General features: G+C 37.4%; 1 protein-coding gene across 4 annotated transcripts in view; it reads left to right on the forward strand.

Annotated features, from left to right (window-relative positions):
• LOC117314663 (zinc finger protein 793-like) overlaps positions 1-22350 on the forward strand; it is a 306489-nt gene that overhangs the window by 208983 nt on the left and 75156 nt on the right. For 3 of the 4 annotated variants that reach the window (XR_004529560.1, XM_033868744.1, XM_033868745.1), the window contains one exon: positions 3371-3418. Coding sequence is in view for 3 of the 4 variants with exons in the window: in XM_033868744.1 (XP_033724635.1) it covers positions 3371-3418 (48 nt within the window). In the remaining variant the exon portion in view is untranslated. Of the gene's footprint in view, positions 1-3370; positions 3419-16828; positions 17227-17743; positions 18099-22350 lie in introns of those variants that run through there. The other variant, XM_033868746.1, reaches the window with a different exon arrangement.

Consider the following 22350-nt stretch of genomic DNA (forward strand, 5'->3'; position numbering starts at 1 on the left):
GGTGTTACAGAGGTCTTTAGGAGAGGGAAAGGTGATAAAGAGATCTGTGGGGGAGGGAAAGGTGTTACAGAGATCTGTGGGGGAGGGGAAGGTGTTACAGAGGTCTGTGGGGGAGGGAAAGGTGTTACAGAGATCTGTGGGGGAGGGGAAGGTGTTACAGAGGTCTGTGGGGGAGGGAAAGGTGATACAGAGGTCTTTGGGGGAGGGAAAGGTGTTACAGAGATCTGTGGGGAAGGGGGAGGTGTTACAGAGATCTGTGGGGGAGGGAAAGGTGTTACAGAGATCTGTGGGGGAGGGGGAGGTGTTACAGAGGTCTTTGGGGGAGGGAAAGGTGTTACAGAGGTCTTTTGGGGGAGGGAAAGGTGTTACAGAGGTCTTTGAGGGTGGGAAAGGTGTTACAGAGATCTGTGGGGGAGGGAAAGGTGTTACAGAGGTCTTTGGGGGAGGGAAAGGTGTTACAGAGGTCTGTGGGGGAGGGAAAGGTGTTACAGAGGTCTTTGGGGGAGGGAAAGGTGTTACAGAGATCTGTGGGGAAGGGGGAGGTGTTACAGAGATCTGTGGGGGAGGGAAAGGTGTTACAGAGATCTGTGGGGGAGGGGGAGGTGTTACAGAGGTCTTTGGGGGAGGGAAAGGTGTTACAGAGGTCTTTTGGGGGAGGGAAAGGTGTTACAGAGGTCTTTGAGGGTGGGAAAGGTGTTACAGAGATCTGTGGGGGAGGGAAAGGTGTTACAGAGGTCTTTACGGGAGGGAAAGGTGTTACAGAGGTCTTTGGGGGAGGGAAAGGTGTTACAGAGATCTGTGGGGGAGGGAAAGGTGTTACAGAGATCTGTGGGGAAGGGGGAGGTGTTACAGAGGTCTTTGGGGGAGGGAAAGGCGTTACAGAGGTCTGTGGGGGAGGGGAAGGTGTTACAGAGGTCTTTGGGGAAGGGGGAGGTGTTACAGAGGTCTTTAGGGGAGGGATATGTGTTACAGAGGTCTTTGGGGGTGGGAAAGGTGTTACAGAGGTCTTTGGGGGAGGGATAGGTGTTACAGAGGTCTGTGGGGGAGGGGAAGGTGATACAGAGGTCATTGGGGGAGGGAAAGGTGATACAGAGATCTATGGGGGAGGGGAAGGTGTTACAGAGGTCTTTTGGGGAGGGGTAGGTGTTACAGAGATCTGTGGGGGAGGGAAAGGTGTTACAGAGGTCTTTGGGGGAGGGAAAGGTGATACAGAGGTCTTTGGGGGAGGGAAAGGTGTTACATAGGTCTGTGGGGGAGGGAAAGGTGTTACAGAGATCTGTGGGGGAGGGAAAGGTGTTACAGAGGTCTTTGGGGGAGGGAAAGGTGATACAGAGGTCTTTGGGGGAGGGAAAGGTGTTACAGAGGTCTGTGGGGGAGGGAAAGGTGTTACAGAGGTCTTTGGGGGAGGGAAAGGTGATACAGAGGTCTGTGGGGGAGGGAAAGGTGTTACAGAGATCTGTGGGGGAGTGAAAGGTGTTACAGAGATCTGTGGGGGAGGGGAAGGTGTTACAGAGGTCTGTGGGGGAGGGGAAGGTGATACAGAGGTCTTTACGGGAGCGAAAGGTGTTACAGAGATCTGTGGGGGAGGGAAAGGTGTTACAGAGATCTGTGGGGGAGGGAAAGGTGTTACAGAGATCTGTGGGGGAGGGGAAGGTGTTACAGAGGTCTGTGGGGGAGGGAAAGGTGATACAGAGGTCTTTACGGGAGCGAAAGGTGTTACAGATATCTGTGGGGGAGGGGGAGGTGATACAGAGATCTGTGGGGGAGGGGAAGGTGTTACAGAGGTCTGTGGGGGAGGGGGAGGTGATACAGAGGTCTTTACGGGAGGGAAAGGTGTTACAGAGGTCTTTGGGGAAGGGAAAGGTGTTACAGAGGTCTTTGAGGGAGGGAAAGGTGATACAGAGGTCTTTGGGGGAGGGAAAGGTGTTACAGAGGTCTTTGGGGGAGGGAAAGGTGTTACAGAGGTCTTTGAGGGAGGGAAAGGTGTTACAGAGGTCTTTGGGGAAGGGAAAGGTGTTACAGAGATCTGTGGGGGAGGGGAAGGTGTTACAGAGGTCTGTGGGGGAGGGAAAGGTGATACAGAGGTCTTTACGGGAGCGAAAGGTGTTACAGAGATCTGTGGGGGAGGGGGAGGTGATACAGAGATCTGTGGGGGAGGGGAAGGTGTTACAGAGGTCTGTGGGGGAGGGGGAGGTGATACAGAGGTCTTTACGGGAGGGAAAGGTGTTACAGAGGTCTTTGGGGAAGGGAAAGGTGTTACAGAGGTCTTTGAGGGAGGGAAAGGTGATACAGAGGTCTTTGGGGGAGGGAAAGGTGTTACAGAGGTCTTTGGGGGAGGGAAAGGTGTTACAGAGGTCTTTGAGGGAGGGAAAGGTGTTACAGAGGTCTTTGGGGAAGGGAAAGGTGTTACAGAGGTCTTTGAGGGAGGGAAAGGTGTTACAGAGGTCTTTGGGGGAGGGAAAGGTGTTACAGAGGTCTTTGAGGGAGGGAAAGGTGATACAGAGGTCTTTGGGGGAGGGAAAGGTGTTACAGAGGTCTTTGGGGGAGGGAAAGGTGATACAGAGGTCTTTGAGGGAGGGAAAGGTGTTACAGAGGTCTGTGGGGGAGGGAAAGGTGATACAGAGGTCTTTGAGGGTGGGAAAGGTGTTACAGAGATCTGTGGGGGAGGGAAAGGTGATACAGAGGTCTTTGGGGGAGGGAAAGGTGTTACAGAGGTCTGTGGGGGAGGGAAAGGTGATACAGAGGTCTGTGGGGGAGGGGGAGGTGTTACAGAGGTCTGTGGGGGAGGGAAATGTGTTACAGAGATCTGTGGGGAAGGGGGAGGTGTGTGACAGAGATCTGTGGGGAAGGGGGAGGTGTGTGACAGAGGTCTGAGGGGGAGGTGTGTGACAGATCTGTGGGGAAGGGGGAGGTGTGTGACAGAGGTCTGTGGGGAAGGAGGAGGTGTGTGACAGAGGTCTGTGGGGAAGGGGGAGGTGTGTGACAGAGGTCTGTGGGGGAAGGGAAAGGTGTTACAGAGGTCTTTGGGGGAGGGAAAGGTGATACAGAGATCTGTGGGGAAGGGGGAGGTGTTACAGAGGTCTGTGGGAGAGGGAAAGGTGATACAGAGATCTGTGGGGAAGGGTGAGGTGTTACAGAGGTCTTTGGGGGAGGGGGAGGTGTGTGACAGAGGTCTGTGCGGGTAGGGAAAGGTGTTACAAAAGTCTTTGAGGCAGGGGAAAAGTAACATCTCTGCTGTTTAATGAATGGCCTAGTGTTTGTTTAACCAACATCTCTGATGTGTAAAGGTTTGGAGTTCCCTATTTTGGACTAATGATTTATACACAATTATTTTTGATAAGTTGTTATTAATGATCTTTTGTTGTTTCAGATTTATTCAAGTGGAAGCATGCTAGTCCCCACATGCCAGCCAACTTCAGTGAGTATTCCATATATTTTTTTCTTTTAATCTTCTTACTAATCACTATATCTTATACTGACTCTTTGTAACATGGAGTGCTAGCCAATGAGAATGGGAACTGATATTAGAGTTGTTGGAGATGATGACCAATCAGAGGACAGATATAAATCATGATATATAGAGGTGACCAATCAGATGATAGATATTAAACATGTAAAGAGAGGACCAATCAGAATACATATTCCATTACATATACTGTATGTATATATATATTGTTACATACTGTAGTGTATATTACTTCCGATGACATATAGATACACCATACTGATTTTTCTGTTTGGTCTTCAACATATCTGATTTCTAAAATCTCGAAGCTGATCTGCAGATAGATTTTTCTTGCGACTGTCATGGCGATGACGTAGAATCAATTCATCAAGAACGTGCAGGGGAATGCGCTGTCGTAAATCTGTCCACAGCATCTTTTCAGATAGGGACATCTTTTGCAGTAACATACAGTTTTGTAACTATTGATTTTTTTTCCTCACCACAACTTGGAGTTGAATTCTGCATGCCTATTGCAACCTGCCCCCTCTCTGTGCAGATCAATATGTGTATCAAACTACAAAGCGTTACTCACTGTACAGTACCTGCATCAATGTACTGCCTAACTCATATCTCATCCATGTATCTTTTTATTGTCGTCGTTTAATGTTTCTACAGGACAAAAGCTTTATATTAATGGATATGATTTTACAACAACAAAAAAAGAGAAAAATGAGAAAATTTATCCAATAAAGTTATTGTAGAGTTGTCCTTATAGCAATAGTATAACTTGTGGATGTGTGATGTTACTGATTTAAATTCCCCTTCCTGCAACTGATTGTCATGATCATTTGAAAACTATAGAGAACAGTTAAAGTAAAACTTATAATAAAAAGCTGTATGCTATAACTACTGACAATTAACTTGTGTTCCGACAACTCCACCAAGACTTCCTCCGGTTGTCTGTGTAACACTTTATTCCTAGCTTTATCCAAAATACTGACTCAGCATCTTAAATCGTAATTTTCTTTCTGTAGGAAGGCACCACTGAATTTAAAGTTTGTAGCTAAGATTTTTCTCATCAATCTAATAACGCTTTCTTTCCTTGTAGTCTGAAAACTACTTTATCATATTATCAAACTGTTATGAAGTAAAATGTAATATTTTTGCATTCATCACTAGTGATCTATACACTGTTGTGTTTTACATTGGTTGTGGTGTTCAAAATCCTATTGTGATGTCATGATAGACAATGACGTTAAATTACGTCATGAATTGAAAATGGCACAACAAAATGGCTACCTCTGTATGTTTTTGTTCTGTTGTGGTCGAGTGGCACAGTGGTACCATACTTGCCTTTCACCTAGGAGGCCAGGGTTCGATTCCCCGATCGGACGTAAAAAGGTATGGGGTCACCTGCCCGTGGGTTTCCCCGGGTACTCCGGTTACCTCCCATAGTAACACCCATTGTGTGCTTCCATCTGGGCCAAAAAGCGTGATTAATATATAACTTGTTTCATAATTGTTGTAATATATAAAGTTCACAATTTTTTTGTTCTCCACAATTTAACAGTAAAACCTGTCAAAATGTAAGTTTCTCAGTTATATGATAATTAAGTATCTTAAATCAATTTTCAGTTAATATGACTTTTTATGAAACTTGTCTCAAAGTTTTAACTTTTGCTCCTTTCGACCCATTTCTTCAAATCCTGCATGAAATGAAAACTCGTTAAAGACACTGCATATATGTCTATTTCATTATCAACCAGGAAGTTAAAATGTTCAAAGTTCTTCTGAATCATTGGCAAAGTTCAAAATGATGATGGTATATATTATGACTGATCATGCAACATATGGGAAATCTAGCTCACAGATTTATTCATGGACATGCCGAAGCTCCACTAAACGAATAATGATAGTCACTCAGATTTTTTTAATCTGCTCACAAAGCATGAATCTGGACCGAAACGCAGACCATCATAATTGTTGATCATGATAGTAAAACTAAAAAGCATTTTCATCTGAGATGATTTATTTTCAAATTGTGATGCAATTTAGACTTTTAACTACTACATAATTGCATTCCGTATGGTTTAATTTCATAATTTTGATCCAATATTGAATCTATGTGGAAACATCAATTTTGCGTTGAGAAATACATAAAACTCCACATTACTTTGTCGCCTGTTAACCTCTCTCTCACAGCAGGAAGTCAATAAATCAGTTTTCTCTAGTTATATTTAGTGTAGTGTTCCATGGGATGTATTTCAAGCTGAAAGTTAAAGCTTAAACTGTTTCTGGTCTCATTGCAAGCTTAAATTTTTAAAAATTTTAAAGCACCTTGATATATTTTTTATGCATTTAATTGACTATGAAAGTTTGGAAAGTGTTTTTATGAGTGGCACTTACTTCTGATATCATTTGTTAAGCGTCCTCGGCATATTCTGCTATTGAATGTCCTTTACCTCAGAGAAAACACAGATAAAAGTCCAGTGTTTCATTTTACGCTTATTAACCATTGTAAAAGACATTTGATGTCATACACTTGTTTATCTTCCTCGTAATTTATCACATCCCTCTATAATTCATTGATAGGTACAAAATTACTGTGGCTAATGGAGCCACCTGTCATATTAATGGCAGTCCAGGTTAAATTGACCCTGCTGTTTCACATATATTACTTAATCATAGCAGATACTTCTGGTATTTACACTGTACTTGTATGTAATCTTATTGTTTATTATAAAGGCTCAAAGAGTTACTTATAAATTCAGCTTTTTTTCCAACTATGTATGGGGGGTAAAAGTTCTGCTGAAATCTTGAAATCTGGTGCTGTGAGGACATACAGAAACGACTTTCCCCATGAAGCTGTCTAGACGGTATAAATGTTAGATAAATATATAAACGCAAATTAATTGAAATTGTTTTTGTTTGTTTCCTAGTAAACGTAGATGCATTTCAGTCAATTTTGTACATTGCTAATGTTCATAATCACCAAACATTTTGGTAATATGATATTAAAGATGTACAGAATCACAATGATACTACCTGAGGTGAAAATCTGAGGTGTGCGGTTTTACCAATTAAGTGTTGGGTATCTCGATCATTAATCTGCAATCCACACCTTTCGTTGCTGTGGTGATGGTGGAATGCTGTGGACAAGACTCCTTTCCCTCATGAATGCTACACTTGGCGTCGGTAAATTGTTGTTGATTGGGCTAACCACCAGCTACGACAGTTAAGCCCCATATAAAAAAGACTCATTTCATAAGATCCCTACCGGTGAAACCGAGGGGAATATAGGTTTGCTCTCCACCATTCTTGTAGGTATACATATGTACAAGTTTGTCAGCACTCTAGCAGCTTCACTCCTAGAGGAATTTTAATTAAACTTAACACAATGATAAAGGCCTGTAATATCTTGGACAAGTAAGAGTTATGGGGATTTTTGGTGAAGGTCATGTACTGTTACTTGTTTTAGTTGGGGTGGTAGGGAACATGAATCCTTTAGCAATAGCCAGTATGCTTTGCTTTTAGACAGTAAACATTGATTTCAGTGTTAATTCAAAAGTGTGTACTGTACTTGATCGGTAACAAGAGCCTGCTGATTTTGTTACTTTAATGAATAAAGGATATTATCAACTCCCGAGTACATATTGCGTTTGTTAATGTCGACTTTACTGTGAGCACTCTAGATGTGATGGTCCAAATCGACACTTATTCTAGGTGTTTTAGACCTGGTCAGATCAACACTTATTCTAGGTGTTTTAGACCTGGTCAGATCAACACTAATTCTAGGTGTTTTAATTATAACACCTGGTCAAATCGGCACTTATTCTAGGTGTTTTAATTATAACACCTGGTCAGATCGACACTTATTCTAGGTGTTTTAATTATTAGACCTGGTGATTACCTAGCTATTCCTTTCACCCATTAATTATAGTCGCAGAATTGAATAGATCCGTCATTGAACCATGATGGTGATAGGTCAATTATTACCTAAGTAAGTAAGTTCGGGAGGTAATATTCGTGCGTGCCATGTTAGGGTTAGCCCTTTGACACCCTGAGAGAATTTTGACATACCATAGCTATGTTGTTAATTTGAAATCTATATCCTGAAACAAATCATCCATTCTGTACGATAATAACACACACTGTCCAGGTCAGTTTTGGCAGTATTAAAGTGCGAAACTAACAGCTACAAAAACTGTATTTTATCATCACATGATCAATTTAATAGAGTTACTTCCCTTCCACTGTGGATTATGCAGTGTCACTTTATGACTAAAATAAACTGCGTAAAATGCCCTCGTTCGATCAAAGTAAAATTAGCATGTTGTTACTGCCCTGTGTTATGTATATGTATGTGTTACAGAAAAAAACTGAAAAACTAGCGACTACTGTATACATATTACTAAAATAACTGACAAATGTATGTTGGACGAACTTCTCTATATGTGTAGTTGATTAATTTAAATATTGTATAAGCTCTTCTGTAATTGGAGATGAGTTATCTCCCTCTATTTTCCAAAGTTTGAATCTTTGTTGAGTATATCTATAGTAACTGATAATGTTTGTGAAGACTTCCTTTATGGGTGCTCAATTAATTACAATATATTTGGTTTGGTTTGGTTTGGTTTGGTTTGGTTTGGTTTATTTTGTTTAACGTCCTATTAACAGCTAAGGTCATTTAAGGACGGCCTCCCGTGCGTGCGACATGCATGCGTGTGGGGAGTGCGTATGTGTGTTTTGGGAGGCTGCGGTATGTTCGTGTTAAGTCTCCTTGTGATAGGCCGGAACTTTTGCCGATTTATAGTGCTACCTCACTGGGGCATACTGCCGAAGACACCCAGCAGCACACCCCACCCGGTCACATTATACTGACAACGGGCGAACCAGTCGTCCCACTCCTAATATGCTGAGCTTTTTTGTAGCAGTGTGTTTGAAACGGAGGTGGGTAACATACCTCCTTAAGCTAAAAGCTATACCGGGGTGGTATATTCTTTAATTATTACACAAGTTATTCATGCTATAGTTATGAAGACATGTCAGAGCTAAAAGCTAATAAAATCATGGATGAAAATCTTGTGTTGTCAGAGGTCACTAAACTGTGACTAAAATGCACAAATTGTTGAGAAAGATACATGTAAAATACAAAGCCATATCACCCATGTGAATCCAAGCAGCCAAGTAGATCTGAATGAAAAGTGATGTATTCTGGGTAAAATTTGTACATCCTGCAAATAATTTCTTATCGCAATGTTGTTAACCAAAGAGCTGCTGATGAATGAAAACCTGTCAATTTGATTATAAAAATTATATTTATGTATCATATATATTTTCTTTAAAAAAAAAATCTGTGATAGGGTATTAATTGATGCCAAGGCATTTCATTGTTACGAGAAAATGATCCCCTGATTGAGCTAGACTTAAATATATATAACATAGTAACCCAACTGACAAAGGAAGACAACTTTATGACTCTTGCCCTGACCGGGCCTCAAATTTAACTCACAATCTACGGCACCCAATCGCCTGGCCAGAAATACCCGCAGCTTATACCGCTGTGCTACATCGGCGTTCTTAAAAAAGAACGTTTCAATAGAGCAGTAAGTAAAAAATTACCCATATAAGCCAGAAATTACCCATATAAGTCACATATTATCCATATAAATCATAAATTATCTATATAAGTCAGAAATTACCAATGTAAGCAGAAATTATCCATATAAGCCAGAAATTACCCAGAAACTAATTATGAAATTAAGCCAGAAATTTTCTATATCAGTCAGAAATTGTCCCTATAAGTCAGAAATTGTCCCTATAAGTCAGAAATTGTCCCTATTAGTCAGAAATTGTCCCTATAAGTCAGAAACTATCCCTATAAGTCAGAAATTGTCCCTATAAGTCAGAAATTGTCCCTATTAGTCAGAAATTGTCCCTATTAGTCAGAAATTGTCCTTTGCAGTCAGGAACTATCCCTTTAAGTAAGAAAGTGTCCCTATAAGTCAGAAATTGTCATTATTAGTCAGAAATTGTCCTTTCCAGTCAGAAACTATCCCTATAAGTCAGAAATTGTCCTTATAAGTCAGAAATTGTCCCTATAAGTCAGTATAATTGTCCCTTTTAGTCAGAACTTGTCCCTATAAGTCAGTATAATTGTCCCTTTTAGTCAGAAATTGTCCCTATAAGTCAGTATAATTGTCCCTTTTAGTCAGAACTTGTCCCCGACTATTTGCCAGAAATTGTCCCTATAAGTCAGTAATTGTCCCTTTTAGTCAGAACTTGTCCCTGTATTTGCCAGAAATTGTCCAACTTGTATGGAATATTCCTTTAATCTCATCTCAATATCTCAAATTTGCTCGGACTTTTCATGTTTGTTGAAAGGAAATAAAGACAACGGACATCTATTCTGAAAAGGGAATGTCTCCAAAAGCTGTCAATGATAGTCTTTGTTTTGTTTTCAGTGTATTACAAAATGTAATATATATTGTAAATTAACATAATTGGCAGTAAAAATGCTGAAATAAAGTCATTAAAAATTAAAAAAAATATAAAAATATCAAACTGATGTGTTACCTTGGACACAGATGTAGCAAACAAGCTTTTATTTTTTAATTTTTTTTTTCAATTTGTATTAAAATTTTAATTTATTTCATTATATTTAACTTGTTAATGACTTCGTTTGTAACATACTGCCGGTGTACATCCGCAGTATTTGTAGTACTGATCAATACATTCAAGGTGAATTCTGGCTCAAAATGTTACAAATATTTTTAAAATGTTAATTTGGATTGCATAATTGCCTTCTTTCTTCGCAGTATAATATTAAATGCTCTTTCACTTTTAAAACTTTATATTTCCTACGCAAAAGCGTGATTCGAGACATAAAAGGTTTCTATTATTTTGTCTGTCACTGCTATGCAGCCAAATTATATTTTTGTTAACATTATTTAAATTTAACATTTTTATTTTTATTTTTTTTGCAAATTTTGACATGATTTGGATGGCTTTTATATATGCTAGGTTCTTTTTTGAAGTCTGGAGTGAGGACATAAAAGTTTCACAAATATATCTCTACTGATTTAGTCTAAACTGAGATATGTGTGTTTAATATAAAATCACATGAACGGTCGACTACCTCACTAATTTGTCAATGTAATCTTTAGCCTTTTTCCAATTTTTTTTCTTTCATTTTTATTTTTTTCTTAGTTTCATATCAGATTGATAGATTTGTTCAATAAATTCAATAAACATGGACACATGCATTGAAACCTCTTTGTAATGAAAATTTCAGAAATACAAAAAGGGTTGAAAATGTAAATTAAAAGCTATGGAATTTCAGACAGCCTTTGTTGTAGCGAAGGGCGATGGAATTTCATTGTGCAGGTGGGTTAGGAGCATTTTCATTTGCGACTTTGTTCAATTTTTGTTGAAATAAAAGAATTTCCTCTCCGAGATGTATTCATTAAAGTACGTGTTCAGCTGGGCAGCTTTTTTTTTAATTGGAAATTTTCTTGAAGTATAGTTTGGTCCTTGAAGCTTTCAAGGTCGTGCACACAGCTAACTCGAAGGAAAATCGATGATATAAAAATACATGCAAAATGTATAGTTTCTTTCTGGCAAATGCAAATACATAATGAAATGTGCAAGGTTCTCTGATGAATTTCCATTTACCTCCATGCATTTAACCGGGCCGCATCAATTTCTTTTCCCCTATATGCAGCATCTCCCGAGTTCTGCAGCATTTACAGATGTTTTGTCACAAGGAAGTGTTCCTTTTATAGATGAAGTTTTTGCTCTTTTGGTCTTTTTGGGGTATTGCACAATTAATCAATGCGTGAAATGAATTAATGCCATAGTATAATTACACATAGATAGTTATTCCTTTTAGGTACAGACATAAAATTAATTATATAACAAACTTCATTTCATTTTTGCTAAATCCATATAAAAATACTACTTGATACACCAACTCTTTACCATGACACTACTAGGGAGCAATGTCCAAGGGTAACTGTTGTATCCTACAAGATACACCAACTCTTTACCATGACACCACTAGGGAGCAATGTCCCTGGGTAATTGTGGTATCCTACTAGTTACACCAACTCTCTACCATGGCACCACTAGGGAGCAATGTCCGAGGGTGAATGTTGTATCCTACTAGATACACCAACTCTTTCCATGACACCACTAGGGAGTAATGTCCAAGGGTAATTGTTGTATCCTACAAGATACACCAACTCTATACCATGACACTACTAGGGAGCAATGTCCAAGGGTAATTGTTGTATCCTACTAGATACACCAACTCTTTACCATGACACCACTAGGGAGTAATGTCCAAGGGTAATTGTTGTATCCTACTAGATACACCAACTCTTTACCATGACACTACTAGGGAGCAATGTCCAAGGGTAATTGTTGTATCCTACTAGATACACCAACTCTTTACCATGACATCAATAGGGAGCAATGTCCAAGGGTAACTGTTGTATCCTACTAGATACACCAACTCTTTACCATGACACCTCTAGGGAGTAATGTCCAAGGGTAACTGTTGTATCCTACTAGATACACCAACTCTTTACCATGACACTACTAGGGAGCAATGTCTAAGGGTAATTGTTGTATCCTACTAGATACACCAACTCTTTACCGTGACACCACTAGGGAGTAATGTCCAAGGGTAATTGTTGTGACCTTCTAGATACACCACTACCTTTACTGATTCTAATTCTAGCTTTATCAGAAGTAATTTCATTTTTTTTTTTTTTTTTTTCAATATAAAACACATAACCTTGTTGTTTCCAGATGAAACAAAATGGCAGTTAAGTAAACAATAAACATTTAAGATCATTTTTGAGTCAAATTTACACAACTTCAGTGAATTGTTTTTGGCAAATCAATTCAGATGCACATCAGTTATTGTATTACAGACACTTTTAAACTTAGATTATTAAATCTGTCATCAGTTTTAATTCTTTAGTTTCGTGAGATTATTTTTGAGGAAACAGTATAAGGTTCAATAAGGTGTTTCAAAGGAGAAAAATAGATTGTGAAAGAGAAATGTTTTGTGGACAAATTTTTACTCCAGAAATGTGGTATGAAAAAGGATGGTTTAAAACTTTAGACAAGATCATGTTTTGGGAGGGGGGGGATTATATTTAGAGGATTTTCTTTGTGGGATATCGCGAGAACTATAGATTTAGACAAACTGCAGAAATTAAGGACTACATGTTGCGGGAGAGTTACGGACAAGCTTGTGGAAAGTGACTGATCACTGGAGAATGTTTATGTCTTTTTGTTACTTTTTCTTTTTTGGTAACTCTTTGTATGGGAAGGGGAAAGTATTTTGAAAAAATCATGGGAATTTATAGATAGATTGAAGATGATGTTGAGCTACATTTTCAAATGTTCATGGAAAATATACAGCAAGTATTTGAACCAATGGCATTTTGTTTATTTTTGTGATTCTGAAGGAACCAAAAAACACAAATGTTCATGCATGACAAACTTTCCAGTAGATTTTGTGTTCATCAGAAAATTTTATTGACTGACTTTTTTCAGTATTTTATCCAATTTTTGACACTTATTTTGTAATGAAAGATTCTTTTAAATTTTGTAGTCATTTTTTCATATCAAAAATTTAATCCTGTTAAATATATGTTAAAATAAATCTGTCAAATTTATGAAATAAATGTGAATTTCATAAATACTTTTTTATTTTATTTAATTATTTATAGATATGTACATGTTTATATTTATATTTATATGTATATTATCAGCTTTAAAGTCCGATAAAAACTCATACAACTGTTAAAGCTGAGTTACAGCCGTGTAATTGGTCTGTGTCACCTTGACCTTGGATGCCAAATCAACTGTCATATAAACTGACTGGCTTGTGTGGTCACTCACATTAACAGGGAGATAACTCTCTCCAAATACTCAGTCTTAATTAAGTTGATGCAGGCGTCTGACACTGTGTGAAGTGTATCAGAACCCATACATTCATCACGTGACAATAATCATTAGTTATTTACTCAAATATTTATATAGATCTTATATATTATGTAGTAAAACACAGACAAAGATATTCATTTATTTGACAATGTTTTTGACAAAAGTTTTATCTTACTAGATGTTTTTAAAAACAAGTTAACACTCTCAAATCCAACCAAACATCTCACCTTACTAGATCTCAATAAATTGTGTACCCATCTTGTTACCTGTCCAACAGACCACCTGTGTTTTCTGACCTGTACATATTTACCTGTCCAACAGTCCACCTGTGTTGTCTGACCTGTACATATTTACCTGTCCAACAGACCACCTGTGTTTTCTGACAGACTGCCCTGGTTATTGCCTATTTACATATTTACCTGTCCAACAGTCCACCTGTGTTGTCTGACCTGTACATATTTACCTGTCCAACAGACCACCTGTGTTTACTGACAGACTGCCCTGGTTATTGTCTATTTACATATTTACCTGTCCAACAGTCCACCTGTGTTGTCTGACCTGTACATATTTACCTGTCCAACAGTCCACCTGTGTTGTCTGACCTGTACATATTTACCTGTCCAACAGACCACCTGTGTTTACTGACAGACTGCCCTGGTTATTGTCTATTTACATATTTACCTGTCCAACAGACCACCTGTGTTTACTGACAGACTGCCCTGGTTATTGTCTATTTACATATTTACCTGTCCAACAGACCACCTGTGTTGTCTGACCTGTACATATTTACCTGTCCAACAGACCACCTGTGTTTACTGACAGACTGCCCTGGTTATTGTCTATTTACATATTTACCTGTCCAACAGACCACCTGTGTTCTATGACCTAAGTTTGATAGCTTGATTTCAGAGTTTTAATTGTCTAGTTAAAACTGTAACCTAACTGAAGAGACAAAGATCCTGTCTTTTCTGACCTTTGTTTAATGATCAGTCACCAAGGGTTACATCCTGACCACCCTCCCGGTCCGCCACCCTCCTGGTTCGCCCCCTCCCGGTTCGCCTCCTCCCGGTCCGCCACCCTCCTGGTCTGCCCCCTCCCGGTCCGCCACCCTCCCGGTCTGCCCCCTCCCGTTTCGCCCCCTCCCGGTCCACCCCCTCCCGCCTTGGTTCAACGTAGTCTTGTTGCTTGGCATGGAATGCACTTGTACATGTATACACTGTCTGCAAACATTGTGCATGTTCATACAAATTAGTATACCTGGTCATCCAGGTGTAAAATTTAATTAGGACAGGTAATAAATTATTTACAGGTAAATCACTCAAGGCACATGAAATTTGTCTGGAATATAGGTATACGTGTATACAGTATATATATATAGCTATACACATACTATATATTTAATTCACCAATATTATTCATTGTTGAGACATAGATAGCATCAGATATTCAGACTGCCATATGAATATGCAAATTATGTGTTGTCAATCCTTGCGTAAAGTTCTAGGTGCATGTGGAAATATTACGTCTATATATCTAAAAATAACATCACCGTATCAATTATAAATAGAAATCGTATTAAATATGTACAGCTGTGGTCTATTGTATCTGAAGTTGGCAAGATTTTTATATAAAAAATATTATGTGAGAAATATATCCCACTTAAAAAATAATGAAATCAAACTGTGAAATCTTTAGCAGTATCTAGTTAGCTTAATATAACTATTTTAAAAAATCAAATATTATTATTATTATATTTTATGCATAAATGTTCAAGGATATACAGCTGGTTAATTATAACATCATTTTTGTGGTATAGAATTGTGAGGTATAAGCAAAATTAGCCATAGGTGTCATTTTTATCTGAAGATATGTTAAATTTGTAGCCTCGAGGTTAAGCTGATTTTTTCTGCATGTGTATGCGTGCCGGTTACCAGACAGGTAGTGCAGACTTGTCCTACACAGTCTGAAGTGCTCTCACCTGTTAGCTTGTCATACTGCAGAATTATGCAAATAACAGTCTGTCCCTCAAATCTATTACGTTTGGGTACACATAGGCCAGTACAACGGCTCCCTTTAACTCCGACGACTTGTCCGCCTCTAACTATATTGATCAGAGTTGTTTGTGATATACAGTAACATATCAATGTAAAGAAACACAGTATATTCTACATCTTACATGTCTGATTGTGATATCTATAAAAAGAATTTTGATACGGTTATAAAATTGTATTTATTTATGTATAGACAGACTCGGTGAAAAAACATGCTACTACTGTGCTATGTGCATACATATAAAATGCAACGGGGCGGAGTCTAGTGTTGCATTCTAAGTAGTTCGGTGAGCGTGAGGCTCATTTTTTATGTGCAACTGTGCATCTTAAATGTCTAGCATAATAAGAATTTGACCTGCTGCTTCTATGACCAGAGAGTGTTCCTTATGATAGTACTGTCTGCGGTGCAGTGGTGTGCAGTGTCGACACGCATGGCTGGACACGACAAACAAGTATGTGTGTTTTATATGCACAAGGTTTTACGCCTGACTGGTTTTTGATGCACCCTCCTGTTTTTACATTGTGCAATTGCGCATGACTGTCAAATGTGAATGTATTGAGACTTCTGGTGGTATCATGGGATCCCACAATATACGTACGATCCCTCACGGTTAAAAAATATAGATACAGCATCGTCTTCCGTAGTGTATATACTACTGAGAGAGGCAAGGTAAGCCATACAGCTGATTGTGGGAATGCGGGGGGGATGTTATGTAATAGGGGCATATAAAAAAAGTAAAAGACGCCTACCATCGCCTTATTTACATGTCGCAAGGGGGGAGGCGCAGTGCTACAGGTAAGTCAAGTGTGAAGAGTGCAGCACCTGCGTGCACATTGGTTGATACACATCTACAAACACCAAACAGCATGTGAGAATTTTTTATATGGCTCTTTCAGTCCTGAGGGTTTAAACATGAAGGACACGTGATTGGATCCAAAATGGAGAAACAGTAATGTCTGCATGTATCTAAAACACTACATGTACATATCTACTGTAGAACAGATCCGTAACAAACCATGGTACATCTTTTTTAATTTCCCCGTATCTTTTATACAGTTTGGTTCGTCTTCATTTGGTGAATGTGGATTTTGGTGAACGTTGGATGATCTTGTAGAGTTGACTTTGATTCCGCGGTAATATAGACGAGACATTCCTGTAATGTATTACTAGGCGTGGATAAGCCTAATGCACGTACTGCAACTTTCATGTTGTAGAGTTTGGTGCATATTAATAAGTTAAACAGGGTCATTGGAGGTCATATGAATATTTTAAGATTTTTTTTTATGTGTGATTTTGGATTTCACGGTAGATAGTTGTTGTGTACCTGCGACTGGACACTATAATTGCTACATGTGGACCTGGCTTTCTTTGATGTTTGGTGCATTGTGTATGCACCAGTAGCAAATGAACCGGTATTATTCACAGATTAAGAAAATGTGCACTACCTGTTCTGAAGCAGCATTTGTGAGATGAAAGTGTGTTGTCATTTCTTGTCGTGGAGTTGTGCAGTGAGCGCAGCACCGTGCACAATGTGATATGTATGCCATTACTGGTTGTAGCGACAGTACCATATTATCTAACATGCAGGCGTACTGGATCTAAGTACGGCATACAAAGTTTTTTTATGTATGTGCAACTGCGCATGTGCAACGTCTTCGTATGAATACATTTTGTGCATAGAAGGTTTGAGGTCAAGATTAGAATGATACACAACCAATGGTTAAAAAATCCACCGAATGTATCTTCTTTGTTGCTGTATTTGCAAGGTAAGACTTTATTCTGGCATTTCAGGGTCTGATTCTGGGAGGGAAATCGGTGAATGAGACTCTTCGTTCGATTTGTTGAATGTTAACCCAGATACAATTTTATACTGTACTCAATGGTGGTTTACATATACAATGTATACTAGTCTTGTTTTCTGGCCGACTTACGTTTTTATGAAGTCTGGTGTCGGTAAATTTATAGGAATGGAAACTTTGTTAATAGTTCATATTTTTACCGTTGACCACGATGTGAAAATTTGGTCGAGGATAACATAGAAAAGGGGTAAATGACTTTGTCCATGGAAGGTAAATGATAGGGGGCTCAGACTTGGCATGAGCTTGTCAAGTTTCTCAGTGACGATTGTTTATGTCTCGTCTTGCTACACTTTTTATCAAAATTTAGGGAAAATAATTTTTAATGATGAAATATATGTATGAAAATTACCCATAACTGTGCGGCCTGCCATTTTGTATATTGTATCGATCGATTCTATTTGTCTTTTCTGCTCGATGTTTACAGGAGTTATATGTTTCGACATACCCGTGCTTATCAACTATGGCTACCGGTACCGGTCATGTTTTGTAGGAACCAATGAATGCAGGGGAATGCTTCTTATTTACCTTCTAACTTCCTCTGAACCTTTACACGATTAGAACTTACAGTGTACGTCGCGATTTACAATATTTGCGTGAAACCTGGGAATTATGTTGTATTAGGAGATGAATTTTGACGATAAGACGTCATTCTACCTGTTGAATGCTTGAACAAAGTCTGGTTTATTCTGATTCGGGGGTTGCTCCAAACACCATGCACCAGGCTCCATGGTTATGCTACCGCGGGGCGGCCTCCAGATTTCTACAAACATATTTCAAAGGTAAGGTGTTCTATTTTACATAGCATCCGCCATATAGAAATGCTGCGATCTAGCTTTCTTTCCTTGAGTATTATATATTTAGGTGAATGTTTTTACTAGAATTGCGTAAAGTTCATGTGGAAAAGTATAAGCCCACCTTTGTATACTTATATTTCTTTAGCGATGGCCCGCTTTACTTTTGGCAACTATGGTTGTCTTGAATGCTTTTCAAACAAACATTTTCCCTTCCCAGATATTTGAGGAATATATCTGCAGAAATAGTTCTCTTCTATTAATTTTCTTGTGTTTTTTCTGTGCTCCTATTTCTGTAAAAATGTTTGTATTTAATCGTGTTTCGATTTCTTGTTGAACCAACAATATAAGATTATCAGTCGAACGTATTGTCAGCACTTTCCTTCTTGTTTTTTTTCCCTCGAAAGAGCGTTGGCTCAGACATGCACCAACCCTATACTTGCATTGTGGTAGTGGTCACATGACTTTTCTGTATCTACATACACTACACGCTGTGTCGCTGTTGAAGTCTCGTGGCAATTTATGAGTTCGTCATGAAAATGGCGTGTTGACACCAATCTATGATAACGATTCGATAACTTTTTGACAATTTTCTGATGTTGTCAAACACAACTATTTTTAGAGATATTTGTTTTCTTTAAATCTTCAAAAAGTAGTTTTTTTTAATTTTTAAACTAGGAACATTGCATACTAATTATCTTTTAAATATATCTTCTTCAAAAATAACTTTTTTAAATATTTTTAGAAAAAAAAATCATCTTTTAGATATTATTGCAAAAATTAACTGGGTATATTCAAATAAATGAAAATATTAAGTGATATATATATTTATATTAATATCTAATAATTTTGCTTTATGTAGATTTAATCAGTAGTATGTGCACGTGTCAATATAATTTATATGCCTTTCAGGAATTAAAATATTGTTTTAATGTATTAAATAAATTTCTACTGCTTGGGAATAATAATAAAATCGGAAATGTAATTTGATTGTTAGATTCAACAAAATCTATTTATAGTTGAGTATGACATGCGCACCTTACTGTACAAACCGCCTACCATGCCAGCGTGAAAACGAGACAGACAGGACGAGAATAATTAAACTAGTAGTTTTTCATTAACTTTGAAAAAAAAAACTGGTATAAACTTCGGTACAGAGAGAACGTGTTCAGTTACATAATCGGATCGTGTAATCGGTTCGTTTAATCGGTTCGTTCAATCGGTTCGTGTCAAGGTTACAACCATGTTTGTATCCTACACATGTGTCACATATGTGAGTATTACAAACTGTTTGTTACGTATAGGTACATCGAAAAGTAGGCAACAGGTGCGGGGAGGGTTGATCTCAAAACGTAAAAGTGTATCTATCATATATCTGTCATATATCTATCATAGTCATATGGCTTATTATCAGAATGTATTCAATGTAGTGAACATTGCAAGGAGTATTTTTTTCATGTTGGATCTTCAATTGATTCAAAGAAAAATAATAGAAATTAATAGAAATAAAATTGTACCTTTGAAATCTATCAAGTTTTAGTAATAAAACTGACATATCTGTACAGGAAAAGGATATAACTAAAATAATACCATGTGTAGTTTTAACGACAATATGTTGATATTGTGATACTTACTCATTAGATTGCTTACATTGTAAATCACTAAAAAGATAATGGATATGAAAATTATCTTATAGTGAAGTAATTTGCTACTCCTTAGATGAAAACTTTAAGTTATACAGCCATCATGTACAAAACATCAAAATGTTTCTTACTAATTCTGTACTAATTTTAAAACTATGTATATATATATTTATATAGATAATAAATTGTTTTTATCCTTACGGACGAATTATAAAAGTAAAATTAAAAAAAAAAAACTCTCCGTTAGCGCTTTCGTCGCGTCATGGCGACTCTTCAGAATATATATATTTATATATATATACATAGATACCTAGATATATGAAAATAAATATTCTAAATCACTTCTGAAAACTTCTTTAATAAAATTGGAATTTATCCTACTGAAGGTAAAACATCAAGCAAAATTGTTAGTTGAAAATAAATAGTTCTTGTATGTGAAAATAAATAGTTCTTGTATGTGAAAATAAATAGTTCTTGTATGTGAAAATAAATAGTTCTTGTATGTATCATTTGCATTATTATAAAATGAATTGTCTAGAATCCTAAAATGTTTCTAGAAAAGAAAAAAAAATGAAAGATTTCTGGGGTAATATTTAACTGAAGAAATGATTTATTTAATTGTTGAAATGATAATTCTGATACTTTAGCCACGGCTCATTCCAAATAAATTCTGATACTTTAGCCAAGGCTCATTCCAAATAAATTCTGATACTTTAGCCAAGACTCATTTCAAATAAATTCTGATACTTTAGCCACGGCTCATTCCAAATAAATTCTGATATTTTAGCCTCGACTCATTTCAAATAAATTCTGATATTTTAGCCTCGACTCATTTCAAATAAATTCTGATACTTTAGCCAAGACTCATTTCAAATAAATTCTGATACTTTAGCCACGGCTCATTTCAAATAAATTCTGATACTTTAGTTACGGCTCATTCCAAATAAATTCTGATATTTTAGCCTCGACTCATTCCAAATAAATTCTGATACTTTAGCCAAGACTCATTTCAAATAAATTCTGATACTTTAGCCAAGACTCATTTCAAATAAATTCTGATACTTTAGCCACGGCTCATTTCAAATAAATTCTGATACTTTAGCCACGGCTCATTCCAATTAAATTCTGATATTTTAGCCTCGACTCATTCCAAATAAATTCTGATATTTTAGCCTCGACTCATTTCAAATAAATTCTGATATTTTAGCCTCGACTCATTTCAAATAAATTCTGATACTTTAGCCAAGACTCATTCCAAATAAATTATTATACAAATCCGGCCATGGTTCATTCCAAATAAATTCTGATACTTTAGCCAAGACTCATTCAATTTAAATTCCGATAAACTACCCACAAAAAAAAAAAATCTGTGTAAAGACAATGAGATACTACTAGGTTTGAATTTTTTTAAAGAAAAATTAGAGGGAGTGAGGGAAAAGAGAAATAAAATTGGCATGAATTTTTCTATAATGCAAAAGAAAATTAGCTTGAATATTTGTGTGAAAGTTAAAAAAAAAAAAAAGATTGATCATATAATATGTAGATGGAAAAAGTACCAGTTAGCTATTTTGGTAATTTAATTGAATCATGATGTTTTATGGAGTCTTTTGAATTTAGCTAAAAACTTATGAAACTGAACTTCCTTATCGTATTTTAGCTTAATGTAATATTTCAATCTGCTCAATATCAGGCCTATTGTTCCCTGAACATTTGATTTTAAACTACTTTAGTTCAGCAACCTTGGTCCCAAAGGACAAATAAAAAAACTGAAATGTCTATAAATTTATGGAAAAGAAAATGTTTTGACAATGAAACAGCTTTATTTCCCAATAGAAAGGTCACAAAAAAGACTAAAGATACAGTTAAGAAAATATTTTGATAAGTGTATATATCATGGAAGGAGAAATAAGATGCAGTCGGAGAATTGGAGGATCGATAGCCTTTGAATTTATCTATACACTTGAATTTATTCAAGCACCACATTATATAGTTACTCTAAATAATGGGCTACTTTATATTCTTAAAACAGACTGGTGAGAATAGTATCAGAATGTAGGGTTTTACTGGTGACAACGGTATCACAATGTAGGGTTTTACTGGTGACAATGGTATCACAATGTAGGGTTTTACTGGTGACAATGGTATCACAATGTAGGGTTTTACTGGTGACAACGGTATCACAATGTAGGGTTTTACTGGTGAAAATTGTATCAGAATGTAGGGTTTTACTGGTGAAAATAGTATCACAATGTAGGGTTTTACTGGTGACAACGGTATCACAATGTAGGGTTTTACTGGTGACAATGGTATCACAATGTAGGGTTTTACTGGTGACAATGGTATCACAATGTAGGGTTTTACTGGTGAAAACGGTACCACAATGTAGGGTTTTACTGGTGAAAATTGTATCACAATGTAGGGTTTTACTGGTGAAAATAGTATCACAATGTAGGGTTTTACTGGTGAAAATAGTATCACAATGTAGGGTTTTACTGGTGAAAACGGTATCACAATGTAGGGTTTTACTGGTGACAACGGTATCACAATGTAGGGTTTTACTGGTGAAAATTGTATCAGAATGTAGGGTTTTACTGGTG

The sequence above is a fragment of the Pecten maximus genome, chromosome 16 (assembly GCF_902652985.1).
Source record: "Pecten maximus chromosome 16, xPecMax1.1, whole genome shotgun sequence".
NCBI classification, from domain to species: domain Eukaryota; kingdom Metazoa; phylum Mollusca; class Bivalvia; order Pectinida; family Pectinidae; genus Pecten; species Pecten maximus.